General features: G+C 44.7%; 1 protein-coding gene across 1 annotated transcript in view; it reads left to right on the top strand.

Moving 5' to 3' along the window:
* The first annotated feature begins 2,154 nt into the window (after nt 1-2,154).
* Nucleotides 2,155-23,084, top strand: part of TTC8 (tetratricopeptide repeat domain 8) — a 64,446-nt gene continuing 43,516 nt past the window's right edge. The window contains exons 1-3 of the mRNA XM_052647393.1: nt 2,155-2,228; nt 2,364-2,838; nt 13,205-13,234. Coding sequence (XP_052503353.1) covers nt 2,155-2,228; nt 2,364-2,838; nt 13,205-13,234 — 579 coding nt within the window. The remainder of the gene's footprint in view (nt 2,229-2,363; nt 2,839-13,204; nt 13,235-23,084) is intronic.

A 23,084-nucleotide genomic window follows, 5' to 3' on the forward strand; every position in this document is an offset into this window, starting at 1 on the left:
CTATAACTTTCTCTCCCTTCCATGAGAGAGGAGAGTCTTTGCTACATTCCCATAGTTTAGAAAGTGTCTGGTACAGGTGGGCACTCAATAAATGCTTGGTGAGTAAATAAGAAGTTATTAAGAGGATTGAGTTAAGAAGACATGTGATGAGTCTATAAAATTATCTGGAAAAGTTTGAGATCTTAAGAATAATTTATATAACAAGATTGGAATTATACATATATTAAAGTTGTATTAGAAAAATGTAGGTTCCTTCTTTGTGTCATATGAGCCATCGGTTCAGTTTAGTCACTCAGCTGTGACTGACGCTTTGTGACCCCATGGACTGCAGCACACCAGGCTTCCCTGTCCATCACCAACTCCTGGAGCTTGCTCAAACTCGTGTCCATTGAGTCTGTGATGCTATCCAATCATTTCACCCTCTGTCGTCCCCTTCTCCTGCCTTCAATCTTTCCCAGCAACAGGGTCTTTTCCAATGAGTCAGTTCTTTGCATCAGGTGGCCAAAGTATTGGAGTTTCAGCTTCAGCATAAGTCCCTCCAATGAGTATTCAGGATTGATTTCTTTGAGGATTGACTGGTTTGATCTTGCAGTCCAAGGGATCTAGTTTCCTCACCAGCTATTGAACCAGGGTGCCCTGTATTAGTAGTATGGAATCTTAGCCACTGGACTGCCAGGGAAGTTCCCATATGAGCCATAGTAATGTCCTTAACAGCAGGGAAACCTGAGTGAAGGGGATACAGGAACTCTCTGTATTATCTTTGTAACTTTTCCATGAATCTGAATGTATCCTAAGGAAAAATTGAAGGTGGGAGGAGAAGGAGACAACAGAGGATGAGATGGCTGGATGGCATCACCGACTCAATGGACATGATTTTTGAGTAAACTCCAGGAGTTGGTGATGGACAGGGAGGCCTGGTGCACAGCAGTCCATGGGGTCGCAAAGAATCAGGCACGACTGAGTGACTGAACTGAACTGAGTGTTTAGAAAATCTGTCTAATATGAAACAGGGGTTGGGCATCAGTTATATAGAAACCACTTACATTGCACCAGAAAAGTGCCCCGTGAAATATTGAGTCCAACTGCCAATTCCAGCATGCACAGCCCTAAAAACCTGAACCCTAGAAGCAATGGGCTGCTGCTTTGGAACAGGTTACATTTCTAGAAGCACTTCCAGGGAAACAAAAATGGAGTAATTGCAATAAATAACTGGAATAATCACAGTTCTGATAATTAATTGCCTCTAAGATACAGAAATTCAAGAAAGACTGCTTAGTAAAGGAGAAAAAACTACTCACAACCCATTTCTGAGTTTAGAAAGGTGTCATTTTGATATATATGAAAGGTATATATATCTGGATTCAACATAATGTCATTGTGGTACCCTCGTGATTTGAGAAAATTATCATTTATCTTTGCTAAGAACTGTTGTCAGTTTGCTTTTGATCTCTAAAGGAGATTTAGACCTGATCAGAAAGTTCTTCAATATTGACTTACTATTTCTTCTCCTGCCTCACCCACTGTGGTAGGAAGAAGGCAAGGAAAAAAGATCCCCTGGCCCTACATAATGAAGCTAACCTGGATTTAGCTTGGTCTCACGTCTCTTTCCCTAATCATTAAAGATATTTGTCATCTGTGTAAATCTCCAGAGGAAAGTTAGAACTGTATAAAGAAATCACTGTGCACAAGTGAACATTTGACAAACAAGTGCTTGGAGACGGCGTTTCTAAAAGCTCCTTAAAAAAATTTATTTTTTGCTTACATTATTTTGTTTAGTAAAAATATCTGATTTATAAATCCAGAACCCCAAGGCATCTTCAAGTTAACAAATGGTATTAGCAGTTTGTAATGATCCAGATAACAATCCAGCTCCTTAACTCCATGTGACAGCACATTAATAATTTCTCTGAGCCTATCCCAGTTTCTCATCTGTAAAATGAAGAATTTGAGAATATACTGAGAATACATTTGAGAATAAGCAGTTCTCAATGTACCTTTTCATTGGGACACAAGGACTCGGCGAGAAGGACTTAAGAGAAACAGACTGGAGTGTTTGCGGATTTAGGGCTTGGAGTTCTGGTGGGCAGGATGCTGCTGAAGAAAGGTGTCCCCTGTGTTTCTGAAGTCGGAGGGGTAAGTGACAGGGGTATAGGAATGTCTGAAGTGGAAGAGCAGGACGGCTACTGCTGGAAGATCAGCTCCCGGGACTTCTCTGGCACTGGCGGAGGGCGCGCGTTCGGTTGCTAGGCAACCGGGGTCCTCGGGGCGGGCGGAGGACCCCAGTAGAGGTGTCTCAGTCAGTGCCTGCCCGCTTGGGCGCGGTACCGGCCTCGAAACTAACGAAGTAGGTCGCCTTTTCAAAGGTGCACAGTTTCTGGAGCCAAGGCTCGGCGAGCCCCAGAGCCGGGCTCCGCCCGCGGCGCGTTTCCCGGTCCCAGTCCTTGGGCGCGAGGCGGGGCGCCTCTCGGGCCAGGCCCCCGCCGCCGGGCGTTGCTGGGCGGAACCGGACGCCGACGCCCGCGCGCCCCGCCCGCCCCGAGCCCCCCGCGCCCCGCACGGCCGCTCCGGTCCCGGCGCCCCCAGCGCCTCCCGCCAGCCCGAGCGCTGCGCTCGCTGGCCCGCCCCCCCCCGGCCCCCAGCACCCCCCGCCCGCCGGGCCCGCGCCCCGCACCCGCCCTGGCCCCTGGCCCCGGCCCCGGGCCCGCGCCGCCGCCCGCGGGCGCGCCGGGCTCGGACGTGGGGCCGCTGCTCCTGGCCTGGAGCTACTTCAGGCGCAGGAGGTTCCAGCTCTGCGCCGATCTGTGCACGCAGATGCTGGAGAAGTCCCCTTGTGACCAGGTAGCGGCCGGACCCCGCCGGGACTGCGGGTCTTGGCAAGAGGGCTCCGGGGGCTCCCCGGGACCCCGCCGGGTGGGGGCAGCAGGGAGGAGGACGCAGGGCGAGGGTGACCCCGTGGTCAGCACGGACGCGTGGAGCCCAGGTCCTCCGGGACCGCGGCCTCTGGGTCCTGACTGCGGCGACCGCGCCCTCCGCTAACTTCAGCTGCTGAAAGATGCTGAAAAACAGCAGCTAGGAGACCACCCTCAGATGTCGCTGAAAAGATGATGAACTCCGTTAGGTCCTGTATTCTTGCGTATCAGTTCAGTCCAGTCGCTCAGTCGTGTCCGACTCTTTGCGACCCCATGGACTGCAGCACGTCAGGCCTCCCTTGTCCATCACCAACTCCCGGAGTTTACTCACACTCAGGTCCATCGAGTCGGTGATGCGTATATTCTTGCGTAGAGGTGGGCTTTTAAGCTCGCTGCCTGTTACCTCTTAATTTCCAAAACAGTTATGTATAAACTTAAAAATCTGTAACTCGCTGCCCCCCTCCCCAATGAAATAGCTGCCTTTTTTTCTTCTGGATCAAACGTATAATCCTTCCAGTTCCTCTTAAGATGGTTGTCCAGAAGTGGGGAGCTTTGGATTCTGGGCCTTGAGTGCAGCTTGAGGCAAACAATTCAAGTTAGGGGAATGAGAACCTAGGAAGGGAAAAGATACTTTTATTATTAGGAGGGTGGGGTGAGAAAAATAATCCCCCTAAAAGAAGGAAATGATGGCATTGATTGTAGTTTACTCTTAAATAAAGTACAGTGTTAAATAAGTGAGTGAAAACGGTTATATGCCGCTTGTGAGAGGGGCACCGCTGCGGTAGTCAGGTAGTTCTGGAGGAGTCCAAAAAAGGAGAAAAGTGCCTCTAGTAATTGCAAAATGTACGTATGGAGCTCGAGTTCCCCAGCTTTTCCTCTAGTGGTGTTGGCTTGGGGATGTTAGAGAAAAAAGGAAAATTGAAAAGAGTTACATTCACGGAGGTGTGACAGTTGTTGCTCCGCTCTGCCTTAGCTCCTAGCAAGTGGATAGTGGAGAGCCTGTCAGGGAGAATAGTTGGGCCTTCAGATAGACAGCACATCTCCCTTAGAACAATCTTCCTTAGTGGCGATGCTAAACTAGGTTCTGTTTGGGTTAGTTCCTATTGGTTAATAAGACTCTCATTTCCGTAGGCAAGCATTTTTCCGAGTGTGTTTGTTAGCACAGTCGTCCCAGAAATACTGCTAAAAAAAAAAAGATTCCACCCTCAGGTTTGTTTGAGAACCATGACAAAATATGGACCCCTTTACAGTTTGTACAACCAGAGTTTGTTACACACCAGTGATGTACCAGACATTGTTTTTCCGTTGAGTCAGGGTAGTTTCCATTCTGCAGAACAACAGTCCCTGGAGGAAGAAAATTTCCTCATTAAATGCATTTGGCAAACGTATATTCCCTACTTAGAGATTCATACTAAAGGCTCTGAGAATTTCTGCAAAAAGGAACTTAACTTTGCCTGATTTTGATGAATACAATAGTTATGAAACTTAATTGACCACCGATTCCTTTTGTGGCTGTGGGTGAGGGTCAGATCACCCTAGAGAGATGTCACATTGGGAAATGTGTTATAGGCAAAGCAGCAGTGTTTTCTATTAATAGTTAAGACATTGTAATCTTTATAAAAACCATTTTTGTGTTAGTTTTCAGGTGTTAGAGTGAAGTGATTCATATATATATTCATATATATATATATTTTCAGCTTCTTTCCTATTATATAAGTTGTTATAAGATATTGAATATAGTTTCCTGAGCTATATAGAAGGTCTTTGTGGGTTATTCATATATAGCAGTTGGGTATCTGTTACTGCCTAAATCCTAACTTATCCAACTCCCAGCCCACTTTCCCCTTTGGTAACCGTAGTTTGCTTTCTGTGTCTGTCGTCTTAATGGCATAGTCACAGTGACATTCAGTATTGCAATTCAGGCTTCGTTTACGAGTGCTGGGCACTGTGGTTAGGTCTCTAGTGTTGAGTGATCTTTTATAGAGTGCTTGCTACTTGCCAGGGATGAAGTCTATAAATTATGTGTATTTCTTTGCTGAGAATAGCCTTGCAAAGTAGGTAACAAATTGCTAACATTTATTGAGTATCCACTGAGCCTCTGTCGGGCTTGATTCGGAGGGTTTTCTGTTATCTCTAATCCTCAGCTAGTTTAGGAAGTTTTCGCTATTTGCACCATTTTGCCGGTTGAGCCCAGTGAAGCACCAGGTGAAACAATGGTCTGAGGTTACAGAGCCGGTAAGCCTGTTCCCTTTGTCTATACGATGCAGCTTCTTTGGTGCGTATGGAGCCTCATTTTTCAAAAATCTATGTCTCCAGACTTTTTCCTAGTACATTTTCTCATCTACTGTTCCTTTTTCAAGATTTCGGCTAAACGGTAAGGAACTCGACATACCTGGGTACTTGGGTTAAAGGCTCTGAGAAGTCCGGAAGGAAGGTAACCTGCCTAATTTTGATTAAGGCATCATTCCAAAACTTATTTGTCGCCTGGTTTCTTGTTTGGGGTTGAGGTACAAATTTTTCCCGGGGAGTTGTTGTCACTTTGGGAATGCATAGGCAAAATCTTGGCGTTGTTATTGGTGAAGACCCAGCTGTAGAGGAGACCGTGACTCCTTTCCTCGTACCTAGGGAGAACAGGATGAAGAAGTTAAGAACTTCATTTACAATCTCCTGAATTGAGAGCTAAACCAGTAATCACCGGAATCTCTTCACTTGGTCTCTTATGTGGGTCCCTTTAGGCTTTGCTGGCCCTCTTGGAAAATTAAGACTCGTTACCAGGAATGTTTAGTGGTTCTAATTTTGATAATGGCGACGAAGAACAGCAGACACAACCTCATACTGGAAAATACCACTGGTGTCGCCGGTTACCCGTCTGACGTGGTTTACATCATTATGGCAGAAGAGCTTGTTACTTCTTGTTGCTTCTTGCCACTGTCCTGTTTGTTGTAGATTTGAGATAATGCTTCAAAATGTGATGTAAGTGGAAGTGTTAGTCGCTCAGTGGTGTGTGACTCTTTGGGACCCGTGGACTGTAGCCCACCAGTCTCCTCTGCCCGTGGAGTTTCCCAGGCAAGAATACCGGTGTGGGTTGCCATGCCCTCCTTCAGGGGATCGTCCCGACCCAGGGGTCGGACCCAGATCTCCTGCCATTGCTGGCAGATTGTTTACCATCTGAGCCACCGAGAAAGCTTGGTGATACATGATTTTAATATCCTAGGAATGTTTTTTAAAATGTGATTCTTTGCTCCTGGTTTTTTGTTATGAGCAGGGGTTGATGTGTTCAGCTGCTATGAGTGTCGGAGGTGGCCTGGGAGAATCAGTACCAGATTTAGGAGAGATTGAGGACATGCTTTTCCTCTCGAATCCTTTTGTTAGGCCGAGGTGGTTTATTTCTTTATGTTGTCAGAACGGTGAGCAGCTCTTTGCCGGGAGCAGAAGTTTGAAGATGATGTTACCTTACCAACCTGGCCCTCGGATGCCCGGCTTGGGCCTTTGTAGAGTTGGCACGGCTCACTGCTACTGGTTATCCTTGAGCCGGCCTTTCAGTGCTGTGCTCTCTCTGGTGCGCTTTCCTTAGCACCGATTTGTGCGTGTTGTATCCAAATGTTACTTTGTTTTGGAAACATTTTCCAGTATGATTTTCCCCACGCTTAAAGAAGTCGTGCTTTTTTTCCTTAATTAAAAAGAATTTCAATATTTATGTTCGAGTGCTGATGGAATTAATGAAGAGCTTTAGGAAGCTTAAGGAGGTTTTCCTATGATTGAAAGCCCCCAAATTCTTTTTTCCTCTTAGCATGTGAGTCCAGGATGGCAGGTCTGTGTGGGATGGCAAGGCATCTGGCACACGGGTGCCCTCATTACTTATTAATATTTGCTGAATGAGTGCAGCAGTCACATTCACAGGTGCATGGGAGGGTGTTATTTATGTGTGCCAGCTTCCGCTCTGTTTACCAAGATCACCCTAGTTGCCTGATGGCCTCTGCCGCTCCCTGCCCCTATCTTAATTCTCAGCACCATAGGTTCTTTTTATTTTTTTTCCTTAATACTTATTTTTATTTCTTTAATTATTTGGCTGCACCAAGTCTCAGTTGTGGCACATGGGATCTAGTTTCCCGACCAGGGATCGAACCCAGGCCCCCTACATCAGGAGCTTGGAGCCTTAGCCACCAGACCACCAGGAAAGCCCCACTGTAGTTTTCTTTAAATGGATTCACCTTTTCAAATAAGTGTGATTGCATTATGGGGCATTCTTACTTCATTTCTTGTTTCAAGGATGAATTTTTTTTTTAAAAACCAGTTGAGCAGTTTCTTCCTGGATCCTTCCAGGAGGGTATTTCTGGTCGTAATTATCATCACTGGTATTTCTCACCAGTTGTTGTTCCTCTGGAGGAAGTTCAGAGACTGGCAGTCAATGAAGAGCTAACAGAAATACGTGATCAGAGCAGAAGCAGATGGTCCTCAGCCCGCAGTTAGCTGGTTCATCTTCGCATGTCTCTTTAGCCTCATGGGCTTTGTTTGGTTGTTTTTTGAGGTGTCTGTATTTTAGACTATTTTTCCCCTGCAGCTCCTTGAAGTACCGTTTCTATGCCACCCAGCTGATTTCAGTACGAACGAGTGACTCTGAGTGCCTGGACACATGGAAGAGAAAGGAAATGAAACTATTTCTCCTGAGTGCTGAATGGATTCATTTTTGCTCTTGCTTTTTTTTTTCCCCTCCCAGAACAGAAACAGCTTTTGTTTTTTATGTTAATTTTCGCTTTTTAGCCTTGCTTATTTTTCTCCCAGGTGAGGAAAAGCTCTCTAAACGGAATTGCTCTTTGCTAGTCTTCTTACAAGCTGGCCCAGGGAGCTTCATGAAGGTAGCGTCGCGGTCGTGGCACATTGTTGCCCTTGGGAAGTGAAGCCCGCCCCTCAGACTACTTCTACATTTAGTTTTCCTTTAAGAGATAAGGTTCTGGTGTCGTGTCAAAGCCAGTGAGTGCTTTGTACTTTTTATTAGGGCCTTCCAAGTACTCAGTGGTAAAGATTCCACCTGCCAATGCAGGGGACCCGGGCTCGATCCCTGGTTCGGGAAGATCCCCTGGAGGAGGAAATGGCAACCCACTCCAGTATTCCTGCCTGGGAAATCCCATGGACAGAGGCGCCTGGTGGGCTACAGTCCACGGGGTCACAACAAGTTGGACACGACTGAGCGGCTGAGCACGCACACATACTTTCTACTAGGATGTGTGAATTTTAGTTTGAGTCTTGCCAATGTCAGAGTAGCCAGGTTGGCTGGAGAGGTATGATGTGCTATGGACTAGCTTGTTTCCGTAGAGTGAAACGTTTGTGTTGGGGTACAGAAGGCCTGACGGGTAGGTTGAAGATGATAACGTGATGTTTGGCAGTGCGGAAGGGCTCCTGAAAAAGATGGATTCTGAACTGCTTTTCCAGATGCAGAGTGGTAAGGGACAGAGGATAGGGTCCGTAAGCATGAAGGACTAAGGTGCTGACCAGTTAACAAAGGACAACCGATGAATTCGTAAGGGTTTTCCCATTTGACAAAACACAGTAAGAACAATCAGTTCATAGAGAAGTGTTGTCTCTTTTCAGAGTTTTTCCTAAATCGTAACTGGGAAAGTGGTTAAAAGTTGTAAGATATAAAAAAGAGAAATGCAAAATGGCCTTCTGTGCAGCAATACGACCTAGAGGGAATGCTTGCATTTACAGCTCATGTCGGTCGTCCCGATTAGTTGCTTAATCTGATTATTGTTCTTTGTGTTCCATATGTCAGATTCACGGCTTTGAAAAAAAGCAGCCCCGATTTTAGCTCCAGTATCATTCAGCAGTTCATGAAACATACAGGGTTTTCAGGTAGTGTGTGTTTTTTAAAGATAGTATACTTTTCTTAATGGGGTAGATTTCCAGTAAATTTTTAAAGTGCTAGAATCAGTGGCTCTGGGAGTGGGAGGGTGAGCTGTGATTCAGAATGGGGGTAGTTCACACCTTCCTTCCCCACCACCAATCTCTGCTTATAACGAGAGACGTTGCAGCGGAGAGTTGTGACTGTAAATGGTCTGAGTGTGGAGAAAAGGCCGAAAGCCGCTGGCTTAGCTGAACGGTAGGGAAGCAGGGGTCCCCAGTGAGATGTATGATAGTAGTTGTTTGAGACAAGGATCTGGTGCTGCAAGCCAAATAAACATCTTTCTGTGTGATTACCTAATTTATTTCCTCACTGGGGCCATGGAGACTTACAGCCAGACAGTCTTTTGATTCGAGACACTGCAGAGCAGTTCACTTTGCTGAATTTTACAGATTACATTCCCACTTGGCTCCCTGGTCACTAAATCTCGCTAAACCTTCTGAAATCCGTTCATTTCTCTCTCACATTCTTTCCCTTTCTGTTATTGCTAAATTCTGAATGATGACCCTGTGGTTTATGAGCAGAGCTGGTTAGGCTCTTAGCCAGAGTAAGTATTGATGGCAATTAGGAAGTCACATTCAGAACTAGCTGGAGATTTTAATTCCCTAAAGTAATAGCAACAACCTAGGGAAAGCTGTTCCCTCGGGAGGAAGGAAGCCTGCTGCTGTGAACTGAGGTTTATGCTCATCAGTTTGTGCTGGTTCTAGGCAGTGGCCCTCTATTCTCCGTCGTCTTACTCACTCCGAAGGAGATTCAAGGGGAAGTTTTGATTTGACGCGCCATAAATTGGGAGTCAGTTCTGAGTTCTGAAGAAGGAATTAATAGCTGGGTGCGTTCCTGCTCATTAGATACATGTTTTTATAAGGAAATTCTGTGTGGTTGATACTTGTTGAAAGTGCTACCACCTTATACCTCATAAACTAAGACAGTATATGTAAAAGAACTCTGAAAACTATGGAATGGTCTTTAAGGTGCCGGGTTTTATTTTTAAAGCTCTCCTGTAAAGTAGGCACTAGGGCTCTTGAGTTGAGAGGGGGACGGGGTCATGGAAACCTGACTTGTTCAAGGTCCTGCAGCTGAGTGGCCCCCTGGGGGTCAAGCCCAGGTCTTCTGATGCTGACGCTGCTGCTTTCTGCTCATCTGTGCCGATGCCCCTGGGAATAATCCGCTAGACCAAGTGAACCTAACTTGTGGTTCCTCCTGTGCGTGGGTTAATTTAAATCATAAAACTATAATTGACAGAGACCCAAAGGTCCAGGTCTCAGTGATTTAAAAAGAGTTTTGCCCTATCTCTAGATTAAAATATCCTGACTCTTTGCCTGTGTTGTCCTGCCATTCCTGATGGGTCTGCAGACCAGCCTTGGTCGTCCACACCCTACAGCAGTCTGCCTTCCAGCCTTGCTAAGATCTCAGTACAAAGCTAAGTGCATGCTCTTGGCTGAGAGTGTCTAGGCTCAAATATCCCCTGTACACTTTGACCTCTGAGTTTCCTCATCCATCAAATGGCTATGTAAATATGCCTGTCTCAAAGGACTGTTGTGTGGGCTAAGTTCATCAACACGTGTAAGTGAGCTCTTTTTGTCTGTATAGCTAGAGATAGGCAGAAGGAGATGGCAACCCACTCCAGTATTCTTGCCTAGAGACTTCTATGGACAGAGGAGCCTGGTGGGCTGCTGTCCATGGGGTCGCAGAGAGTCGGATGCAACTGAAGCGACTTAGCATGCATGCATGCATTGGAGAAGGAAATGGCAACCCACTCCAGTTTCTTGCCTGGAGAATCCTAGGGATGGAGGAGCCTGGTGGGCTGCCGTCTATGGGGTCGCACAGAATCAGACACAACTGAAGCGACTTAGCAGCAGCAGCAGCAGCTAGAGGTATTTGCAGGCAGGATTCTGCCATTTTTATTTTTCTTAAAGGATTGTTGGTAACCTGGAAAACATCTATGCGGAAAGTGTTCAGTGAAATGGTGATAAAATTATGAATATAGTTCATAGAATATTGGCGCTCAGCGAACTTCCAGAATCATCTCTCTCTCCTCTGATCTCCTTGTCTCTCTCGTTGTGCTTTTCTCTCATCCCTCTAAGTCATCGATAATTGGTTCAGGCTTGAGTATAGCATTTGCCACATTGTACTCTAATCTATTTAATTATGTGCCTTCCCCCATAGAAAGTTTTCAGTGCCTGTCCAGGGAAGCCAGGAGAATGTGGTGGAATTAATGTTTTCTCTGCCTCCCTTGTGGTTCAGCCTCGTCTCCATCTTCAGCCACATCTCCTGGACCAGCTCTGTGCCTTTCCAGCCTCTGATTTTCTTCTCCTTTCGCGCCATTTCCCCAATGTCCTTTACTCGCATAGAAAATCGTCCTTGTGATCCCCAGAGACATAGAGACTGTGGAGGCCTTCATCAGTGAGCAGAGGGCACAGGCTGGGCTGCTGGTGCCAGTTTGGGCCGCTGGAGGAATCTTCGTGCCCTTGACCGAATAGCAGGCATCCCGCATCTATTTCCTCTCTGTGGCCCTTTTTCCTTTAACTTTTCTTTTCCTTGTCAGACGTTGTCTGCAATCACCTCTAGTGAACATTTTTACCCGTTTCTATATGGAACTTATCTTGTACCTCTCCTTCACTTTATCTTTCAATCCTGCCTTGTTATATCCAGCTCATTTTTTATCTCCAAGGTGGACTGGCAAGAACGAGCTCTGGCTTCTTTGTGAGACCTTGAGCAAATTACATGACATCTCTGAATTTGTATCCTTATCTGTAAAATGGATAATAACACTTACCCGCCTCCCTGAGATGGTTGTTGTGGGACTCAAATGAGATAATGGGTCATTTAGACATGTACACCAATAAATAAAAGAACAGAGGGGTTATTTCTTCTGTCATCTCACTGCCTGTATTGGTATCTTTCTCTAAATATGGACTGAGATCTCGGAGATCTGTTCTTTTTCCAGCTCTTTCTTATGCACATTGGCATTCAGTCGAGTTGCTCAGTCGTGTCCGACTCTTTGCGACCACGCCAGGCTTCCCTGTCCTTCACTGTTTCCCGGTGTCTGCTCAAACTCATGTCCATTGAGTCGGTGATGCCATCCAACCATCTCCTCTGTCGTCCCCTTCTCCTCCTGGCTTCAGTCTTCCCCAGCATCAGGGTCTGTTCCAGTGAGTCAGTTCTTCACATCAGGTGTCTAAAGTGTTGGAGTATGAAACAGTGTGAAAGGCTCTGGCGCTGAAAAACTGCAGTTGCTGTGTCTTATAAGCTGCCGTTTTGTGTTTGGTTCAGCTAATTGCCAGTGTTAGTTGCTCAGTCGTGCCGGACTCTGCGACCCCATGGGCTGTAGCCCACCAGGCTCCTCTGTCCATGGAATTCTCCAGGCAAGAATACTGGAGTGGGTTGTCATTTCCTTCTCCAGGGGATCTTCCTGACCCGAGGATCGCACCCAGGTCTCCTGCGTCGCAGGGAGATTCTTTAGCATCTGAACCACCAGGGCCTCACTGGACTCTCCCTTTCTGGCCTAGTCTATCGTTTTCCTTTCATGCTGCTATGGCGTGTCATGCTAAAGAAATTGCTTATCCTTGCCCGGTGACCAGATGGTTTACATATTGCTTCCACACATATTCTTAAATATTTTAGGATATTCTTGTTGGATTTTAGAGCTGTAGAAAGCAAGGATCTTTTTTTTTCCCCTTTCTTCCCTTTTTCTGTTTCTTGGTAACTTTCCTAGTAAAACATGCTGCAGATTGAGTGTTCAGAGGTTGCTGACTATAAACATGTGAGTGTAGACCTTTTATAAATAAATTTGTTATGAATCTGTTTGTTTTTTTTAAACCAGTGGACTTCCATTTAATTTGGGATAGGAAAAAACCCGAGTTTATCAGCACCTAGCACCGATATATATTACATAGTCTATTTACAAACATTTCTCAGAGGACATTACAGTCAGAATTAATTTTTTATCTTCAGCCACTAATCCCATTATGTTTATGCAGAGCAGAAGGGTTTATAGTATGTGGATTTTCCTCCTCCCCAAGTGATTAAAGTCTGAATGTTTTAACCACCACCAACTTATTTTTGAATATAAAAAAAAATTTCCTTGGTATAGTTGTAAAATTATTTTTAATTCCTGAGATGCTGCAATTTCATAAATACATAGATTTCTTCTCTGTGCTCTAAGTGAGGTTAGAGTAATTAGAATTTTCTGATAATAGAAAATTTAGCACTCTTCCCTGAATACTAGTCATACAGAAGTCTTGAGTGCACTTTTGGGGAAGGATTAGAGTTAATGTTTGGGTTTTTATTGAATGATTTTTAGTCTACCTACAAATACTCGGTTAATCATTAAGACTTTTTATTTTAGAAACTGTATTATCCTAAAGATGTTCACTACCTTCTTAATGCTTTCCAGGAACCAGATCCTGCATTGCCAATGTCTCAGGTAAAGGTTTAGCTGCAATCTTTAGTTTAGAGAATAGTTTAATTACTGTTACTTAGTAGTTGCTATAGATTAGTAAATTTGCTACCTATCTAATGTACTGTTATAAATAGCTAAATCTACCAGGCATTCTGTACCTTTGTACATAAATATAAACTATTATATTTCCAATACTTTTGTGTCTATAGGTGTAAAACTAGGGCACTCTACTCGTGAAGACTTGGAGCTTAAATAGAAATAACCAATACTGACCCAGAGGATGAGATACCAAAGAGGGGGCAAGGGGAGCCAGGGGCTTAGAAAGGGAGTCAGAACATCCGCAGAGCCAGGAGTGTGCGGAAAGACTGTGATGGATGGGATTGTCGGTCCTGAGGAAGGAGGAGGCTGACTCTGCTTGGAAAGATCTTGTCTTTAGAGAGAGGTGCCTGCCACCCTGAGGAGGAAAGGAAGACTTGGCCAGATAGCCACATCTCCCGAATCAGCTTTGTTAGAAGGGGAGAGGCAGCCAGAAAGAGCTGCCGACTGGGTGAGATGGTGGGTGGGTTGGAAGGGAACCAAGGAAGAAGAAGTCTGGGTCGGGGGGCGGGGGGGCTCCTGGCCAGTGAAGTTTTTAGCTTAAGGGTTTCTAGTAAGTGGGAATAAGGAGAGGGGATGAGAGAGCTGTAAATCAGAGAACTTAAATATTTCCAGGTGTTTGCCCTGCCAAGCCAGAGAAAACTCTTGTCTTTTAGGCAAATAAACAGGTTGAATCTCATGGGGTTCAAATGTGTAGTCATCAGGCCTTTCTAGAAGAAAGTGGTATACAAAGCACCCTGAAGGAGGCCTGTGTGGTATCAAAGATGGTGAATAGGGTGGTATACAAAGCACCCTGAAGGAGGCCTGTGTGGTATCAAAGATGGTGAATAGGGTGGTATACAGAGCACCCTGAAGGAGGCCTGTGTGGTATGAAAGATGGTGAATAGGGTGGTATACAAAGCACCCTGAAGGAGGCCTGTGTGGTATCAAAGATGGTGAATAGGGTGGTATACAAAGCACCCTGAAGGAGGCCTGTGTGGTATCAAAGATGGTGAATAGGGTGGTATACAGAGCACCCTGAAGGAGGCCTGTGTGGTATGAAAGATGGTGAATAGGGTGGTATACAGAGCACCCTGAAGGAGGCCTGTGTGGTATGAAAGATGGTGAATAGGGTGGTATACAAAGCACCCTGAAGGAGGCCTGTGTGGTATCAAAGATGGTGAATAGGTTAAAATGTAGTACTCTCTTCTTTAGAAGGATGACATTTGTCATTAGAATATTCATTATAGTTTCTGTATTGATAGATGTGCAAAACTATTTTTTTTGCATACTATATGTACAAGTCATAAGAAGGACCTAAAGTGTGATAAGCAGAGTAAGTAACGTGCCTTTTGTTTTCAGTAATTTTGCAAGATTTTGATTAAGATTAAATTAAAACATCAACCATTTGCATTGTTGGTCTGGTTTTAAAACTTGATATGGAATTTGAAAGTTTCAAAGCCAGCACAAGGACTTCGTGAAGGACCTGCATTTGGTATGTCCTGTCCTGTTCCTGTTGACTTAATTGGACCGTGATCTAAAAGAATCAGAAGGGAGCAGGGCTGACTGGATTCTTTTGAGCTCACTATTCAGACTTTGCGCCTTTGCGCTCTCTCAGGTATTAACCACTTCAAAGTAAATGAGGCTTTACAATAACAACTCAACATTTTGTGCCTGAATTTTCATTCTCATGGAGTAGGCAGAGTGTCAATTGTTACTGATTCTCATGATGTCTAAGTGAGGTTAGACAGACCATTCTTTTGGTGCCTTTACTCTAAGAACTGAAAGTGAAAGTGAAGTTGCTCAGTCGTGTCCGACTCTTTGCGACCCCATGGACTGTAGCCTATCAGGCTCCTCCATCCATGGGATTTTCCAGGCAAGAGTGCTGGAGTGGATTACCATTTCCTTCTCCAGGGGATCTTCCCGACCCAGGAATCGAACCCAGGTCTCCCGCATTGCAGGCAGACGCTTTACCATCTGAGCCACCAGGGAAGCCCCCTTTTTCTAAGAATAACTTGGGAGAATTGTTTGTCACCAGCCTTAGGCCTCACATGGCTTTGCGTTCTGTATGAAGAGGAACAGAACAATTTAAACATGTTTTACTCACTCAGTAGAGTTTTACCCTTTCCATTTGTCTATTTTTATCACTAAAATTGGGTTAACCTCCCAGAAGGTAGTACAAGTAAGTCAGTATTTTCCTAATGTTAGCAGGCAGATATTTGCCTCTAGAGTAATGTCCCATAGACTAACTCAGTAGGTGAATGAGTTGGGATTGTGTTTCACAGATAAAAAAGGAAATAATTGATGTGATAATTACTCATTTATCAAGGAGAATCTCTGTTATTCTATGAAAAAACTCCTAAGCATCTATTATTTTATCAGTTTCACAGTACTTCCAATTTATCATCAGTATTCAAAATTCTTTGCATAAACCACATGACCCTGTCATTTATTAACAAGTGTATCTGATACAAACAATTTGCAATTTTATTTAGATTCTAGTGGCAGTGTAGGATTACCAATTTGCTTTGTTATGCATTTTATTTCACTAATTAGTTTTGAACTTAAAAATTTAAACAGGCAGAGGAATTTAGGGTTGTAACGAGGCTTTCCTCCAAAATAAGATGCTTTCATTAAAATTCCAAGAATTGTTCCTGTTGCCCAGAGCAGTTCCTTGAATACAATTTGATGTTTAATCAAGCAGTGATATATATTTTTTTCAAGGGCATTTTTGTCAGGATAGAAATAAAGTTAGGACTATTATATTCTCAAATACTGATAAAATTTAAAATTAAATAATTGTGTAGGATTTTATTGCAGATATTTAAATATCAAGAATTCACATGATTATTTCTACTTAAGAGTGAGATTTTAGAAATTGAAACAAGTATAAGTCTATTTACTTTTTTGAAAAAATGAATTCTTACGGAATTTTAAAAAACAAATCTTCCTTTTTGGCTTCTGAAGCATATATTCATTTGGTGAGGGAGGGAATAGTGGATTTACTTTCCTATCCTGATATAAAAAAAGCTGCCCTTCCTTGGTATTTGAGAGTTTAGTAGGAGGATGGAAGTCAAGAAGCCTGATGGATTGGACTCTGAGCTGACAGGATGGGTATGAAAATGGTTTTACAAAATATGTGCATTGATAATTAATTTATATCCAGCTGTCTAAATGATAACTATACTAATAAAAGCTTGAGTTTTAGAAAGTTAATTTAACTAGGGTTCCAAATCATGTAAGTCCCCTACACACGAGCCTTTGGGTTGTGAACCTGCAGACATGCCATCGGACTCATGTGTTCGGTCGCGTCAGTGTGAGTGACGCTGCGTGAGCGTGAGTGAGGCTGCGTGAGCGTGAGTGACGCCAGCGTGAGTGACGCCAGCGTGAGTGAGGCTGCTCTGCCGTGGCTTCCGCCCGGACGGGCCTCCAGCTCCGCCCTCTCCCACCTGGTCTCCGCCGGCGGTAACCCCGCTTGCCTGTTTACTCGATGCCGGCCGCTGAGTGCCGGCTGCTGTACTACCGTCCTTTCCAAGGTCCTGTACTGTAAGATTAAAGCTGTTTTGCGTTTTTGTGTTTGTTTTTTTACGTGTTATTTGTGTGAAAAGCATCATAAAGCTACATAACAGCACAGTATTCTATAGCCGGTTATGTTAGCTGGGTACCTAGGCCGACTTTGTTGGACGTAGGAACAAATTGGACCTCTGTGCTCTTGGGACTAAACTCGCTCCTACGTAGGGGACTCCCTGTTCTCCTGAAACTTGACTAGCTCCTCCTCCTCAGGGGGGAAGTCCACACCCCTCTCCGGGGCAGACAGGGTCCCGCGTTTGCCCCTGACTCTCCCTCCAGAGAAGGTGATGGCACCCCACTCCAGCACTCTTGCCTGGAAAATCCCGTGGACATAGGAGCCTGGTAGGCTGCAGTCCATGGGGTCGCGAAGAGTCGGACACGACTGAGCGACTTCCCTTTGCCTTCCCTCCCTCCAGCTTCTTCCCAAGCAGCTTCTCCTCAGCCGAGCCCCGCCCTTTAGTTTCTCCAGATTAGCTCCAGAGTGGGGCTTCCTCCTCCTCATATCACCTGGCACTCGCTCTCCTGTCTTCGCCTGGGTGCTGAACTCCTCACCTTTCCCTCCACCCCAAGGCATCCGGTCCCATCACTTCATGGCAAATAGATGGGGAAACAGTGGAAACAGTGGCAGACTTCGTTTTGGGGGCTCCAGAGTCACTGCAGATGGTGACTGTAGCCATGACATTAAAAGATGCTTGCTCCTTGGAATAGAAGTTATGACCAACCTAGACAGCATGTTAAAAAGCAGAGATGTTACTTTGCTAGCAAAGGCCCGTCTAGTCAATGCTGTGGTTTTTCCAGTGGTCATGTATGGATGTGAGAGTTGGACTATAAAGAAAGCTGAGCGTCAAAAGAATTGATGCTTTTGAACTGTGCTGCTGGAGAAGACTCTTGCGAATCCCTTGGACTGCAAGGAGATCCAACCAGTACATCCTAAAGGAAATCAAGCCTGGGTGTTCATTGGAAGGACTGATGTTGAAGCTGAAGCTCCAATATTTTGGCTACCTGATGTGAAGAACAAACTCATTGGAAAAGACCCTGATGCTGGGAAAGACTGAAGGCAGGAGGAGAGGGTGACAACAGAGGATGAGATGGTTGGATGGCATCACTGACTCAATGGACATGAGTTTGAATGAACTCTGGGAGTTGGTGATGGACAGGGAAGCCTGGTGGAGCGATTCATGGGGTCGCGAAGAGTCCGACGTGACTGAACTGAACTGGCAAGGCATTTGGATGCCTTTCTCTGCTATGTTCCAGATTTTTGTTTTTACACCCTCCCTGTAACACTGATGTCAATATCCTCAGATATGCAGATGACACCACCCTTATGGCAGAAAGTGAAGAGGAACTAAAAAGCCTCTTGATGAAAGTGAAAGAGGAGAGTGAAAATGTTGGCTTAAAGCTCAACATTCAGAAAACGAAGATCATGGCATCTGGTCCCATCACTTCATGGCAAATAGATGGGGATACAGTGGAAAGAGTGTCAGACTTTATTGTTTTGGGCTCCAGAGTCACTGCAGATGGTGACTGCAGCCATGAAATTAAAAGATGCTTACTCCTTGGAAGAAAAGTTACGACCAACCTTGCTGGGGTCCAGCCCCGGTGGATCCAGGGTGATTCGAAGGGGAGACGGATAGGCGGGGAAAACTTATGTATTTAGAGATATAAGATTCGATTAGGAAGAAATAGTGTAGTAGGAAAATTAAGTGGAGAAAAGAGGCTGAATAATGTGGTTTACGTGGAAAGCCAATGACGTTCCAGACAAGGAGCTTACACCATCTCCGTTAGGCCACCGGTGTCCGTTTGAATATCGGAGAGTGCCCCGCCTTGGGCTCGCTCTCTTACGGATCTTAGAAGCCAGGACAAGTAAGCAGACATGGCGAGCCTCCACGCCCCAGATGGGAATTCAGCCGAAAAAGGGAGAAAGGAACGACGTGGGGAAGCCCAGCATCGGTGCAAGACTCCAAAAACTATTTTTCAAAATCAGCTTATATACCCCAAGTTGTACATAAAGAAATAATGGAATATGCAGAGTGATGTAGGGGCAGCAGTCCTGACCCTCATTGAGATAAACAAGGCTTTCTTTTTGCATACCCTCCCGTATACAAAAGGTCTCAGGTGGTTTACATTATCTTCTGGCCAAGAGGCCTGTTAACATTTTTATGGATCTCTTCCTGGATAACTGTCTATCAACCAGAAAACTCCTTTTCCCTAGAAGAGTTTTTTCTTTACTCTGCATCACCCTCAAAGTACTAAATAAAGTTCCATTCCTGTAGAACAAAGGTGCAGTGGGTTATAACAAAGAAAGTACTTAACTCAAAGATCTAATGTTGCTAATACCAGGTCTACAACCTGTTTTTCTATATACCAACTATCTCTACAAATAAAAGATGAAAATTTGGCAGCAAGTATTGGCTCAACAAATGAAACCTTTAATCAGTCCTATTCTAATGATTTTGACTTCTCGGAAGCCCCTACATTCCTAGGATGTTTTAAGCTTCCTGCGCCTCCGGTGGTTGGGAGGCCTCAAACAATCACGTGCGCAGCTGTATGAGTCCTTCAGGCAGGCTGAAAAGCCATCAGAGGGGTTTTCAGATTGAAACACCCTTTCAAATGCAGAAGACTAAAGCCTTGAGATGACTTTTTCCAGAGTGTGTCAGGAGAGTGGAAAAGTAAAATACAATAAGGCAGGCATATTCTTATTTTTGGGGGTACATGCTCAGGAAATACCAGGGGGAAAACCTGAGATCTGACTCGACCTTGCCCATCAGATCTCTGCCGCATGACCTTGTCACAGGTGGGATTCCTCATGCTGGCTCCCGGCACAACCTAGATAGCATATTAAAAAGCAGCATATTACTTTGCAGCTATAACAAGATAGCATATTACTTTGCCAACAAAGGTCCGTCTAGTCAAGGCTATGGTTTTTCCAGTGGTCATGTATGGATGTGAGAGTTGAACTATAAAAAAAGCTGAGCACAGAAGAATTGATGCTTTTGAACTGTGGTGTTGGAGAAGACTCTTGAGAGTCCCTTGGACTGCAAGGAGATCAACCCTGGGTGTTCATTGGAAGGACTGATGATGAAGCTGAAACTCCAATACTTTGGCCACCTCATGTGAAGAGTTGACTCATTGGAAAAGACCTTGATGCTGGGAGGGATTGGGGGCAGGAGGTGAAGGGAACAACAGAGGATGAGATGGCTGGGTGGCATCATCGACTCGATGGACATGAGTTTGGGTGTACTCTGGGAGCTGGTGATGGACAGGGAGGCCTGGCATGCTGTGATTCATGGGGTCGCAAAGAGTCGGACATGACTGAGTGACTGACCTGAACTGAACTGTGACACTGAAATTCTTAGAAGCTAGAACTTGGGCTGGGGCTTACCCAGCTCTGTTCTCAGGACCTGGGGTGCAGTGTATGCCCCCTGGGAATGTGAGAAGGAACCAGAGAGGCCCGTGTCTTGCTTTCCTATGTGAACAAAAAGTGCCGCAGTCCTTCCCATCCACCAGAGGGAGTGGAGCAAAGAATACCCTTTTGAAAAAAAGCCTTCAAAAATGCTCAACATCACTCATTATTAGAGAAATGCAAATCAAGACCACAATGAGGTACCACTTCACACCAGTCAGAATGGCTGTGATCCAAAAGTCTGCAAGCAATAAATGCTGGAGAGGGTGTGGAGAAAAGGGAACCCTCCTACACTGTTGATGGGAATGCAAACTAGTACAGCCACTTTGGAGAACAGTGTGGAGATTCCTTAAAAAATTGCAAATAGAACTGCCTTAGGACCCAGCAATCCCACTGCTGGGCATACACACCGAGGAAACCAGAATTGAAAGAGACACGTGTACCCCAATGTTCATCGCAGCACTGTTTATAATAGCCAGGACATGGAAACAACCTAGATGTCCATCAGCAGATGAATGGATAAGAAATCTGTGGTACATATACACAATGGAGTATTACTCAGTCATTAAAAAGCATACATTTGAATCAGTTCTAATGAGATGGATGAAACTGGAGCCTATTATACAGAGTGAAGTAAGCCAGAAAGAAGACCACCAATACAGTATACTAACACATATATATGGAATTTAGAAAGATGGCAATGATGACCCTGTATGCGAGATAGCAAAAGAGACACAGATGTGTAGAGCGGACTTTTGGCCTCTGAGGGAGAGGGAGAGGGTGGGATGATTTGGGAGAATGGCACTGAAACGTGTATACTATCATGTAAGAAACGAATCGCCAGTCTATGTCCGATGCAGGATACAGCATGCTTGGGGCTGGTGCACGGGGATGACCCAGAGAGATGTTACAGGGAGGGAGGTGGGAGGGGGGTTCATGTTTGGGAACGCATGTACACCCGTGGTGGATTCATGTCAATGTATGGCAAAACCAATACAGTATTGTAAAGTAAAATAAAGTAAAAATAAAAACTAAAAGAAAAAAGAAAAAAAGCCTTTTGATACTTGCAGGGCAGCATGAACTGTGAGGACTTAAAGATAAATCAGGATTACTTACTTTCATCCTCAAAGTTAAACTGTAAGTCCAAGCCATTGACAACTTCTGTGACCCCTGCAGACAGCTGTATAGATCTGGCAATTTTTCCTCATCTTTTTTGTGAGTGAAGATCTCAGGTTTCTACCCTTTGGTGACTCTCACAGTTAGATGCAGCTCCAACTGAAACTGACTTTTTCTAACAAACAAATCAGTTCTTTGGACCCATGTTCTGCCCATTCAATTGTGCTGAATTTACACATAACATTTGAAATATTTTATTTTAAGTTATCTGATAAGAATCCAGTAAACCTCAGCCAGAGAAGTACAAGCCCCACATTCCACAATCTAGTCAGATGTAATTTCCCTCGAGGAGCCTAAATATGTTGTGAAATCAGCCTTCTTTGTTTCCATTAAAACGAACGCCTGAGGACTTTCTTTTATTCTTTAAAAATAAAAAAAAAAAGACATTCTAGTTACTTCAGCCCACAAGAGGAGCTCTGCTTTCTAATTCTTGTAAAACTATTTTCCATGTCGCACATTCATCATGTGCCACACGCTCCTTGGCCCTGTCGTTTAATCCAGTAGGTGATACATTCAAGGAAATGAGGATCCATGTTTTAATGTGCTTGTGATTCCTTCTCAGAACCTCTAGCGCAGTGCTATGTGATGAGGTCCTCCATCAGTACAGGCTGGTGACTGAGCTCACCTCGAGACCCTGATAAGCCCTCGGACGCCTTACTGCCTCCGTCTGTGCCTGTCTCTGTCCCTCTGTCCGCCTGCTGCGTGCTTCGCAGCCCGGGTCCTGGGGCGATGAGGACTCACCTCTCTCCTTGCTGCTACCTCCTCTCCACTTTATTTACGTATTTTTTCCTTAAAAAATTGTTCCTCTCCACTTGAGAGTGGGTCCTGTACTGCTGCTTCAAGGGTGCCCTTCTCCCCACGGGCACCAGGCTTTACTGCTCTCTGCTGCTATTGGGGCAGAAAGGCAAACTTTTCTGTTGAAGCAGTTTTAAATGTTTAATTAACGTTTGGGCTTATCCTGGTGGCTCAGACGGGAAAGAATCTGCTCGCAATGCAGGAGACCTGGGTTCGATCCCTGGGTCAGGAAGATCCCCTGGAAGAGGGCACGGCAACCCACTCGAGTATTCTTGCCTGGAGAATCCCATGGACAGAGGAGCCTGGTGGGCTACAGTCCATGGGGGTACCAAAGAGTCGGACACGACTGAGCAACTTTCACTTTTCTATTGAAGCAGAAAGATAAACTTTTCTGTTCAAGACGTTTTAAATGTTTAATAAGGTATTCAGTTGTGCACAGCTTTACATCTAATTTCTCAAGGTAAAGCAAAGCTGGTAAGATATTTTCTAGACTCCTTAATTATCTTTTCCATTTTTTTTTTCTTCCACTCTCTAGCAGGGTTTCTACTGACTAGATCACAAAGCAACTGAGATTGTGTTGATTAGTTACTAAAAAGTGGCAAAAATTGATCTTAGTTCAAGTCAACAGTTTTGAAACAGCTATTGTGTACAAAAACCATAGGTGTTATGGAAAATTCAAAGTGAACAAGGTAAAAAAGCTTGTGTTCTGGGGGAAGGGAGGGCAAACAGATGCCCAGGGAATTACAGTGCTTGTCAAATATGGTACATACATAATAATATAAGTATAAAGAGACTGCTTTATGAGAAAGGTAAGAGGGAAGTAGGTTTAGAGTTCAACCATCAGGAAAGTTTTCG

The sequence above is a fragment of the Budorcas taxicolor genome, chromosome 10 (genome assembly GCF_023091745.1).
Source record: "Budorcas taxicolor isolate Tak-1 chromosome 10, Takin1.1, whole genome shotgun sequence".
Lineage (NCBI taxonomy): Eukaryota > Metazoa > Chordata > Mammalia > Artiodactyla > Bovidae > Budorcas > Budorcas taxicolor.